The sequence below is a fragment of the Typopeltis vanoorti genome, chromosome 17, assembly GCF_054136105.1.
Source record: "Typopeltis vanoorti isolate ZY-2024b chromosome 17, IOZ_Tvanoo_1.0, whole genome shotgun sequence".
In the NCBI taxonomy this organism is placed as follows: Eukaryota; Metazoa; Arthropoda; class Arachnida; order Uropygi; family Thelyphonidae; genus Typopeltis; species Typopeltis vanoorti.
In genome coordinates, this window is record NC_143565.1 from 7,881,929 (window position 1) to 7,894,340 (window position 12,412).

Genomic DNA, 12,412 nt, shown 5'->3' on the forward strand with positions numbered 1-12,412 from the left:
CCATAAAGGAGGTGATAGAACTCAAGCATCAAACTATAGCCTATCTGTGTATCAGATGTTGTGGTTAATTGGAGAAGCCTGTGAGAACTAGGATCCAGAATTGGGTTGACAACAATGGTATGTTGGTTGATAGGTGGAGAAGAGGGGATATGATAGAAACATTTAAATTACTGGGAAAGGTTTTTATAGGATTGATGCAGGGGAAATGTTTCAGCTGTGTGATAGTGATGGAAGAATAAGAGGTCATCCCTGGAAATTAAAGAAGTGTGTGGTTAACAACGGTGTGAGAACAAGGTTTTTTGCCTGGAGGGTGGTGAATTAGTGGAATTCATTGCCTGACTTAGTTGTGAGCTCTTCGTCTGTAAATGAATTCAAGAAGAGATATGACAGATATTGTTTTGCTAGTTTTGGTCTCCCATGATGAGTCTACTGACTCCATGGAGATACCCTGGAGATACCCGTAATAATAATAATAATAATAATTATTATTATTATTATCTTTGATGGACAGCATGGATTTGCTCAAGGGAGATTATGTTTAGTAATCTACTTACTTATTACAATAAGGTGACTGCTTCCAGGAGAAAGATACACAGTAACATACTTAGATTTTGCAAAGGCTTTTGATAGATTACCGGATCATAAGTTGATAGTCAAACTGGAGTGGATGGAGTTGGATATTAGATTGGTGCATTGGATTAGAGACTGGCTATGTGATAGGTGAAAATTTATTTATCACTAGGTTAGACTATAATAGATTTAGTTTAATCATTTATCCCAGTGTGAGCAAACAAAGTTTGCGCCTGAAAATATCTTCAGGACTAAATATAGTGTTGTACTATCTTATCCAGTAAGTAGTGCAACACCAAGGCAACTCGTGGCAAAGGTGGAGCAAGCTACCAGGCACTTCTTACCCAGTATCTCCCATAATGCAAAACACATTTCCTATGTGGATATGTGTTTATGTGATAGGTATCAACAAGTTGTGTATGGGAAGGGATATCCAGGAAAAGGAAAAGTACTAGCGGTGTGCCTCAGGGGTCTGTTTTAGGGTTATTGCTGTTTAACTTCTATATATTAATGATATTGGTGACGATTTGGATGGAGATATTCAGTTGTTTGCATATGATGCAAGGCTGGAACAAACCGTGAAGAGTAGAGAAGATGTTGTCACCTTACAAGAAGACCTGAATAATTTGAGTGATTGGGCACAGGAATTGGGATTTCAGATCAATGTTGCAAAATGTAAGGTTTTAAAATTTGGAAAACAAAAATGGGATGCAGAATTTATGCTTGGTGAAGATATATTGTAAGAGGTGGAGGAAATAAGAGATCTTGGGGTGATAGTGGATAAGGATCTGAAATTTAGGGGACACATAGCCAAAACTGTGAAGACAACACAAAGACTTCTGGGAATGATGCAGAGGACATTGACTTGTAGAGGTAGGGAGATTCTTGTTCCATTGTATAAGGCTTTCATTAGGCCACACATGGACTAATGTTCAATATTTGGTCACCTGGTTTTCAGAAGGATGAAGAGATGTTGGAGAGGGTCCAGAGGCAACTGACTAAGGTAATTTCTAACCTCTGTAATGTCGAGTATGATGAAAGATTGAGAAGGTGCAACTTGCAGAATCTGGTAGAGAGGAGGAGCAGGGGAGAATTGATAGAGACGTGCAAGTTATTAAGGGGTTGTTATAGGATCAATGCTGGAGAGGTTCTATAAAAAATAATGGGAGATCAGGGAAGAAACAGAGGTCATTCCTGGAAGGAGGGTGTGAGTAGGGGAGTGAGAAGCAGGTTTTTTTCATGCAGAGTTGTGAATGATTGGAATGCTTTGCCTGAGAGTGTGGTGTCTGCAGAAAATTTGAGTGTGCTTAAAGCTTGGTATGATGAGCTGTGAGTTTGATAAAAGGACCTCCTAGATGAGTCTTTGACTCCATGGGGGTCTTGGGTAATAATAATAATAATCATCATCATCATACGTATCAAGTATTTAGGCCTAGCATGGCCTGTTCCGGCCTTAGAAGTCATCGTTGAATCATTTAAGAGGACATCCTGGTTTTCGTTTTCTTAATGGCTTGTACTTTAAGGCTTGTTTTGGTAATCTTTCTGTTTTCATTCTTTGAACGTGTTCCATCCATTTATGTTTATATTTTTTAATTTTTTCTATTACTGGTTCTTGGTTTAATTCTTTCATAATATCTTCGTTTCTTTTGTGATCAAATAGGGTATACTTTGCAGTTTTTCTCATAAACTTCATTTCTGCTGTTGTTAATCTTTGTTTGTCTTTTTGTTTTATTGTCCAGATTTCGCTTCCATACATTAAGACTGGTAAGGCTAATGTATTGTATACTTTTAGCCTGGTTTGTTTTTGAACTAGGTTTGGTTTAAATATAGAGTTAATTACACCTGTTATTTTTAAATATTTTGCAATTTTTACGTTTATATCTTTTTCATTTTCATATGTGATCATACATCCTAGGTAGTTAAATGAATTCACCTGTTCTAAGGAGTGTTGGTGGATAGGGAGTTGAAGTTTAGGGGGCACATTGCAAAAGTGGCTAAATCAGCTCATCAAATCACTTGGATGCTGAAGAATACTTTGATGGCAGAGATAAGCAAGTTATTGTTCCTCTGTATCGAGCTTTGATAAGACCCCATCTTGATTACTGTGCCCAGATTTGGTCACCTCGGTTCCTTCTTGATGGGGAAGAGGTGGAGAGGATTCAGAGGTGAGTGACTAAGATGATAGCAGGTCTATGGAATGAACCATATGTTCATTCCATAGACCTGAACCAGTGAACATTCAATGAACCAGACTAGTTTCGACCTTTCTCTAAATCCAGAGTAATTTATTAAAAAAGGGTGGCACACCATTTAGTAACTCCTATAAGTAGAGATGACCTGCTAATGCTTCTGCCTGGTATCTCCACTTGGGCCTGGCTCCCACTGAAGAGACCTCAATAAAGATCGAAACTAGTCTGGGTAGTGGCCCTTCCCTTAATGCATAACATTAGACATATCCGCAAGGAGATGTGTTTTGCATTATAGGAGATACTGAGATAGGGTTGTTGGTAGCTTGCTCCACCTTTGCAACGATTTGCCCTAGTGTTGTACCACCTTACCCCAGTCCTGAAGATACTTTCAGGCACAAACTTTGTTTGCTCACACTTGGATAAAGGATTAAACTAATTTTATTATACTCTAACCAAGTGAAAAATAAACTTTCAACATCGTTTGAATGGAGAGTTATGAATGATTGTAATGCATTGTCTGAGAGAATGGTGTCTGTAGAGAATTGGAATATAATTAAGGGGAAGTATGATGAGCTGTGTGTATGACAAAACAGACCTCCTAGATGAGTCTGTGACTCATCTAGAAGGTCTGAGGATAATAATAATAATAATAATAATTTTAATATTAATTCTTTCCAAGTTCTATGGTTATTTCATTTCCTTCAAATTTCTGTGATGAGATCTGAGTACGTAACCAGATGGTGGCATTATCAAAGCTTTATTGAAACTAACCAGTGCTCTCTTAGCTGTCTACATCATTGTCATTATTGCAGAAATCTTCCTAGCTACTTCCATTGCCTTTGTAATGTGTTCCTTAAACTTAAAATTTCTATTAACTATCACCTTCTAGATCTTTTGACTCCTCTCCTTCGTCCAGTATAATTTCATGACTAGTGTAATCTGCCTTCCAACTGTCAATATGAAATTTCACGACCTTTCATTTATTGCATTAAATTGAAATCCTTGTTAAAGATACCAAGTTATTTTAAATGTAACCTGGTTTTTTTACTCCATTTCCCAAGTAAGCAAACAGACAAGTCAGTCAAGTTTGCGCCTGCAAGTGTTGCAAGTCTAGCTGACCCTGCAGATAGTTCAAGACCAAGGCAACTTGTGGTAAAGGTAGAATAAGCTCTGATCACTATTCTTAATATTTACCCTTAATGCAAAGCACATCTCCGGAGGAGATGTATGATGCTATGTATTAAAGGCAAGGGGCCACTACCCAGACCGGTTTCGACCTTTATTGAGGTCTCATCAGTGGGAGCCAGGCTAAGAAATATTAAGTTTTAAGTAATACAAGAGCTTATAAATATTTTACCAACACAAGTTACCATAAGGTGCTTTGACCTTATTAAATAAAAATCTCAGGATGAGAGATAGATGTAGAAAGTTTTTTACCTTGGGTATAATATATGTTAAAGATACCAAGTTATTTTAAATGTAAACCTGGTTTTTTTACTCCATTTCCCAAGTAAGCAAACAGACAAGTCAGTCAAGTTTGAACCTGCAAGTGTTGCAAGTCTAGCTGACCCTGCACGCAGTGCAAGACCAAGGCCACTTGCAGGCGCAAACTTAACTGACTCATCTGGTTGCTTACTTGGGAAATGGAGTAAAAAAACCAGGTTTACATTTAAAATAACTTGGTATCTTTAACATATATTATACCCAAGGTAAAAAACTTTCTACATCTATCTCTCATCCTAAGATTTTTAAATTGAAATCCTTATTCATTCACTCACATTTTAGCTTATTCAGATCCTCCTGAAAAGCAACAATACTTGCTAGCACCATTACTAATAATCTTCTTCAGCTCACATCATTTTCAAATGATTGAACTGACCAGGGCTTCTGACCTACTGTCCAGTCCTCACCTTCTCGTGGTGCACCCTGTTAGGTATCTACCTGGATACTGAATGAATGAGGATGGGCTGGCAATTTGGGATTTAACAATTTAGGATTGAAATTGTGTTCTTATTGGCTTAACAGAATTAAAAATAATGATACAACATGACAGAATTTCATGCTGGATGGGGTATCACCAGGTTAAACAAGCCCTCCTCCCTTTGTTTTCGCCAGGGAATCAGGGCAAACAGCAAAAAGTCAGCTACTAGAACAAATCCTGAAACACATCTCAACTTAACATCGCCGGATTTCAAAATGAGTACTATCAACATAAGAAGCCTGAATGCTGAAGAAATGGAGCTAGCTGAGGAATTGGATAAGTACCAGATCGACATAATAGGGGTGACTGAAACAAAAAAGACAAAAACTGGTGAGACCTTTCTGAGCAATAAATACAAAATGTTATATTCAGGTAATAACAATCAGGGAAAAGAAGTAGTAGCTATGGTATTCAACACTAAATAGGAGGCTAATCTTCTTGAATGGCAGATAGTATCAAGTAGAGTAATGTGGGCAAATATCAGAATGGGGAACTGGACAATGAGACATATTTGTTCCTATGATCCTGCAAGAAGGTTCTACTAAGGTAGAAGTGGAGGAATTTTTTGAGGCTTAGAGAAAGCAAATCACAAAATGAAAAAGCAAAAGTTGGTCCTTGTTAGGGATATAAATAGCAGAGTAGAAAATAATTTTATGAAAATTTGGAGAAAAGAGCAAAGCTAATAATAATGGCAAATACCTGTTGGATTTCTGCTCAGGATAGACTGGTTATTACTAACATGATATTGCAACATAAGAAAAATGAAGGAATAAGAAAAGACTCATTGACTATGCTATTGCTAATAGTGATGTTTTCTCACTGGTGCAGGATACTAGAGTGTTCAGAGGATTTGAAATGGGAAGTGATCACCATTTATTCTTGAGCAGGATAAAATTGAATTCCATTTTGAAACGAAGAACATGTAAGAAAATTTTAAAGTGAATGAAAGTTGAGCAGCTCTTAGATCTGAAGCATAGACTAAAATACACAAACATTATTCAAGGAAAAATGAAAGAGTTTGAGAAAAACAAAAAATAGGAACCAAACCTTGGAGATTCATTGGCAAGCGCTAAAGAAAACATTGATTGATTCAGCCAGAGAGGCATGTGGTGAGGTTGTCTAGAAGGATAGAAAATCAGAACTCCATGGTGGACATAGGAAGTTAAAGAGGCAGTGAAGGAAAAGAAAAAAAGCATATCAAAAGTTCCTGGCAAAAAATTCAGCTTGTGTTCTTAGAGAATACAGAGTCAAATATAAGAAAGCTAAACACTGTGTAAAACTAGCTAAACAAAACTCATGGTAGGGCTTTGGTAAGAACATGGAAAATAAATATCAGCAAGATGGTAAAATATTCTGGAGGCTGTTAAAAAAGTTCAGAAATTATTATTATTATTATTATTATTATTATTATTACATAACACCTCCATGCCGTCCAAAGACTCATCGAGGGAGGGCACCTACTCTACAACTCTCTGTCTCCACCACTCCTCCAACCACAACTACCTTCATCATCCACATCAATGCCATCTACTGCCAACCACCACCACTAGTATTTTCAGAGACAATCACAAACATCCATGCCCACGGCAGGATTTGAACCCACAACCTTTTGGCTGGAGAGCAGATATGCTAACCACTCAGCCAACCAAGCCGGCAAATGGAGGAAAGAGTGCTGTAAGAGGAATTCGAGATGATAAAGATGACATGAAAACAGCAGAAAAAGATATCCTTAATGTATGGAGTAATTACTTCAAAAAATTGCTAAATGAAATAATCAGTGACAGCCCAGTGGTAAAAAAACACTCAATAGGCATGCAATCAGAAATATATATCCATTCTTGAAGTAGAAAAAGCCATCAAAAACCTGAAATGGAAAAGCAGGAGTAGATGATATTCGACCAGAAATGCTCAAGTATGGAGGTATAAAAGTCTTGCAGTGGCTGCACTCCATATTTCAGAAAGCCTGTACAGAGGGGCGAATTCCAGATGATTGCAGTAAAGCTCTCATAGTACCCATATATAAAAAAGGAAATAAAACTGAATGTGAGAATGACAGAGGTATTTCCCTACTGAGTGTTCCTGGTAAGATTTATGCAAGTGTACTTGAGAAATGGTTGAGAAGGATTGTGGAGGGAAGCTTGGTGAAAAACAATCTGGATTCAGGCCAAATAGAGGCTGTCGGGATCAAATTTTCCCTTTACGACATATGTCATAGAAAAATGTGTAAAATAATTTTTATGCATGTTATCTTATTTTTAGTGTAATGTATTTTTTTTTCCTCCAGATATATTTTCATTTAATTCTATAACATGCTACTGCACACATATTGGGATTCCATCGTAATCATGCACCCTAACTTTATGTTATTATTATTATTATTATTATTTTATTATTATTATTAAAACAAGACCTCATGGAGTCAAAGACTCATCTAGGAGGTCCTTTTATCTCACACACATCTCATCATACCGGGTCTTAAACACATTCAAACTCCTTGCAGACACCACACTCTCAGGCAAGGCATTCCAATCATTCACAACTCTGCACGAAAAAAACCTGCCTCTCACTCCCCTACTCACACCCTCTTTATACAGTTTCCAGGTATGACCTCTGGTTCTGGTTCTATTCCTAGTATTGTTTGAATTAACTGTACTGACGATGTCCTAAGTTACTTAGGATGAAATATTTACTTATTAAAACTTATTACTGAGGTGATTACGTGTGTTTGTTTAGTCATGCATCTCCCTGTTGCATCCCAAAAGTGTTCTATGGGATTGAGATCTGGAGAGCATGCTGGCTGGGCGATTTGATTAATATCCACAGTACAATGTGGAGTGACATTGTTATACATAAAAAAGAATTCTTTGCCTTTCACCACAGAACAATTGAACATGATGTGGAAGAACTTCATTGCAATATTTTCACCAGTTGTAATCCATTTTTCCAGCACTTGCTGCTCAGTGCATCCATTAAGCATAACCTTCCCACACCATTATCCCAGTAACACTGTATCTATCCCGATTGCTATCTTGTCCAATTTTTATGGATACAACACCACTGAAAACATGCTCTACAGTGAGCTGGATACAGGGATGCAAGCCTTCAGTCATATAGGCCTACTTGTCACAGTTTGTCGAGATATCAGCATACCTGTGCTTGAATGGAGCCAACTTGCAAGTTGACGTGCCATAGCATGTCAATTATGTTTGGCTGTTATAACTAAAAATCTGTCATCATGCTACATAGTAGAGTGAGGGGTACCTCTTAGCACCATCTGAAACACATTCTATTAGTTTGAAATGCTGCCTAGAGCTGATGCAATGATATGTGAGATTCCAAACTCTCTGGCAATATCAGTAATTCTGCGACCTTCTTCAAACTTTCCAACAATATTTCTCTGCTAGATGATGTCTTTGAGGCATTACTAAACATCCAAGTTTGCAACTTTATTTATTCATAAAAAAAAGAGCTTCCTTCAAACATAATTTGCTTGGCACAACCTTTTGTCTTTTATCCTGTTGACTGCTACCATGTGACCTCTTTGCACGGAATTAGAAAATTTGAATGTGCACCCACTTTCTACTAGAAATCATCAGTTACAGAAATTTCCACAAGCTGATTTGCCTGAATTTGTAGTTCCAGAAATAATCATCAGAAATAGTGTTTGTTCTTAGGTTTTGGACACCAGTCTATATCCTCAAGAAATAAAATCTGCTTCAGGATAAATACTCCAATGAAGTGATCAATAAACAGATTCACTGTTTAGTAATCTGCATTGGTCACTCAACCACCATTTCAATCGAACAGGGGTCAAATCAGCAAGAAGGAAAGAGCATATTGAGGGGGAAGGAAATTTATGCAATTGCTAATGGAGTTCTAAAGTGTTTTATTGGATGACAACATCAGAGAGGAATTGTCTTCATTTATGCAGTTCGATACCTTGTTAATCTCTAGATAGAATGAAATTTGTACTAGTTAAAAATGACTTCCTATCACTTTTAATGCAAATTTCATCTTATCTAGAGATCACAATATGTATTTTTTTACATATTTAAAAGAAAGAATAAAGTTTTCTAGATAAGTATTGTTTTATATGTATTTATTTTATTTAGCACTAGCTGAAGCTGAAGATATATGTATATATCTTGAACATCTTCGAGAGCATCTTCTTATCATTGAAAATACACACTATATGGACCTACTAAATAATTTAAAAGAAGTGTTTTATGCAATAAGTGTTTGTTGTGCAAATTCAAAATATTTTAGTACTTCATCTACCAGAATTGCTGTTCTTCTTCAGAAGATATGTAATCAGATTGTTAACAAGGTAAGGAAGAAATTCTTTGTAGTTAATAACAATTATGCTAAAATTCATGAAATTTCTATTCTAGCCTCTTTCAAGCCTTATTAACTCATTAAAGTAACTAATGAATAAGGGTGTCATTCCAAATGAAATCATCAGGAGAATGAAAGCTGCATACTTTTTGATTTTATTAAAAGCAAGTTATTGTCTGCATGGTTAGCATATTGACGGCCTGGTTGGCCAAGTGGTTAGCATATCTGCTCTTCAGCCAAAAGGCTGTGGGTTCAAATCCCACTGTGGGCATGGATGTTTGTGATTGTCTGTGAAAATATTAGTGGTGATGGTGGGCAATAGGTCACATTGGTTTTGATGATGCAGTTCACTGTAGTTGGTGAGTTGAGTAGTGGAGACAGAGAGTTTTAAAGTAGGTGCCCTCCCTCGATGAGTCTTTGGACTCCTTGTAGGTGTCATGTAATAATAAAAAAATAAAATAAAATATCTGCTCTCCAGCCAAAAGGCTGTGGGTTCGAATCTGTGGGCATGGATGTTTGTGATTGTCAGTGAAACTAGTGGTGGTGGTGGGTGGTAGATGGCATTGATGTAGATGATGATGATGGTAGTTGTGATTTGTTGTAGTTGGTGGATTGAGTGGTGGAAATGGAGAGTTGTAGAGTAGTGCCCTCCCTCGATGAGTCTTTGGACTCTTTGGAGGTGTCATGTAATAATAATAATAATAATTTTCTTAACCTATCCTTTAGATCAGTTTTTTCTCAAACTTTTTATAACTGCTTACTGCTTTTAATATTTTAATATCACCACCATATGCCCTCTCAGACAGTCAGCTTGGGAAATGTTGTAATAATATTTTATTAAACACATAAGTTTTAAAGGTATTATTTTTCAGCATTTGCATTATAATAAATTACAAACATGCAAAAAATTTGAATTATTTTTTTAATTATTATTATTTTGTGACACCTGCAATGAATACAAGGACTCGTTGAGGTAGGGCGCCTGTTCTACAACTCGCCGTCTCCCTCATCTACACCAACGCTATCTACTGCTCACCACCAGCACCACTACTAGTATTTTTTTCTGTAAATTGCATGTGTCCCAAAGGTCAATTTGTCTGTATAAAATGCATTTTTAGTTATACAAATCCAATATACATATATATATATATATATTAGATTTGTGTCATATATATATATATATATATATATATATATATATATATATATATATATATATATATATATATATATATATATATATATATATATATATATATATATATATATATGTGTGTGTGTGTGTGTATGTGTGTGTGTGTATGTATGTATATATATATATATATATATATGAAAAAATTAGTTTGAATGACTATAATACCGAGAATAAAAAGAATAAAGTTTAATGCTGAGATACTACTAGTTTCGTTGAACAAAATTCAACTTCTTCAGGTATCAAAGACAAAGAATTATGTAAAATAACAGAGACATAATAAAATTCCATCAACAGAACTAATATAAAAGACCGAAGTACAGTTTAAATTAGGAATGCGTGCTGGAATTCCAATTAAAGTTGACTACATGCGAGAGTTGTCACGAGAGCACCAGTTTTGGATAGTGGCAATGTGTGCGTCAGAAAGATTGTAGCTATGGCTGTTGTTTATATGAGATGAAACAAGGGATATTTCTTGAGATTCGACTATCTTCCTTTCGAGCTCATCATAACACCTATGAATATTAGAAGTTTGCGGCCAGTCTACGAGGTGTTAAAGGCCTTCATCCGAGTTAACAGAGAAGAGAACGTGGCTTGAGAGAGCGCTGGCCCTGGTTCTATTGTAGGAAATGTCTCTCCTGTGTTCCTCAATACATGAAAGGATTGATTTAGCCGTCTGACTGTAATATGGTTTGCCACATTCACACAAGATCTTGTAGACTCCTGGATACTGGAGAGGGAGATGTTTTATTTTAGGTCTACTTAGTATCGATCAAAGTTTTGGAAACATAGTGAAACAAGTTCTAATGTTGAATTTCCTAAGAATTTTCGCAGTTTTGGGGAGAGAGAGAGCTGATGTATGGTAAAGATATGAATGCTCTTGGGGAAGAAGAATTTTCAATGGTAGGAGAACGATGGTGAGACGTAAATTTATCAATTTTCTTAAGAGAGAAACCACTGTTAACAAAAGTCCATTTTAGTAAATTAAGCTCATTTTCAATCTCTGTTTCATCTGTTAGTAAAGATCTCTCAAACCACGTTCTCTTCTCTGTTAACTTCTCTATTAACTTGTGGAAAGGTGGATGCTCCAAGAGGAGGTGAGAAAATGTGTAGGCAGGAAAGTAATGGGATGATCAGGGATCAAAAGGAAACAGATGGAATTGCAAAGGGTTCTAAAATGAAGAAGCAGAAAGGGAAATGGCCCCAGTCCAGCATGGAGAGATCACATCGAGTGAGTGGTATCAGTGGAATTAGCTGTAGATCCAGAAATGAGTTGATGTGTTTGTATACCAATGCTAGAAGTATAAGAAACAAGGCGGATGAAACGGTTGCACTAATTGCGTCTGTGCACCCAGAGATTGTCGGAATAAGTGAGACATGGTTAGATGAGGATGACATCCTGACAGGAATAGAGATGGAAAGGTATGATGTGTTTCGTGAGGATAGAAGGGGTAAAAAGGGAGGGGGAGTGCTATTGATGATAGAGAAAGAGTTATGTCCATACAAGGTAGAGATGCAAGAGGGAAATGGGGCCAGTGGTTTTGAGGCAGTATGGTGTGAGATAGAGGTGGATAGAATCAAATACTTGGTGGGATGTTGTTATAGACCTGGTAATGTGGATGGTGGTGATAGTGTAATGTATAGTCAACTAAGCCAAGCAAATAAGAAAAGGGTGATCATTATGGGTGATTTTAATTATGGCAATATAGACTGGAATGAAGAGATAGCAACTGGAAGTAAAGAAAATGAGTTTCTTGAGTTTTTGAGGGATAACTACCTCAGACAGTATGTAACAGAGGGCACAAGAGGATTAAGGGTCTTGGATTTGGTCATCTCATCGGAGGATGTAATTATCAATGAGGTATCAAATCATCCACCAATTGGTGAAAGTGACCATGAAGTGATTACTTGGGTGGTAGCCAGCAGTGCAAGGACCCCTGTGAAAAAAGGGTATATGTGGAACTACAAGGGGGGTGATTATGAAGAGCTCAGGAGACAGCTTGCAGGTGTAGCATGGAATGAGGAGTTAGCTGGAAAAGAGATCAATGCAGCTTGGGGGATTTTCAAAAAATATTTAGTGGATGCAATGTCTAAATGTATACCACGGGTGAGAAGGTTAAATAAGTTAGGTGTGAGATGGATGAA

General features: G+C 36.8%; 1 protein-coding gene across 1 annotated transcript in view; it reads left to right on the forward strand.

Moving 5' to 3' along the window:
- LOC150097118 (dynein beta chain, ciliary-like) overlaps positions 1-12,412 on the forward strand; it is a 225,437-nt gene that overhangs the window by 82,840 nt on the left and 130,185 nt on the right. The window contains exon 6 of the mRNA XM_090407588.1: positions 8,853-9,067. Coding sequence (XP_090263714.1) covers positions 8,853-9,067 — 215 coding nt within the window. The remainder of the gene's footprint in view (positions 1-8,852; positions 9,068-12,412) is intronic.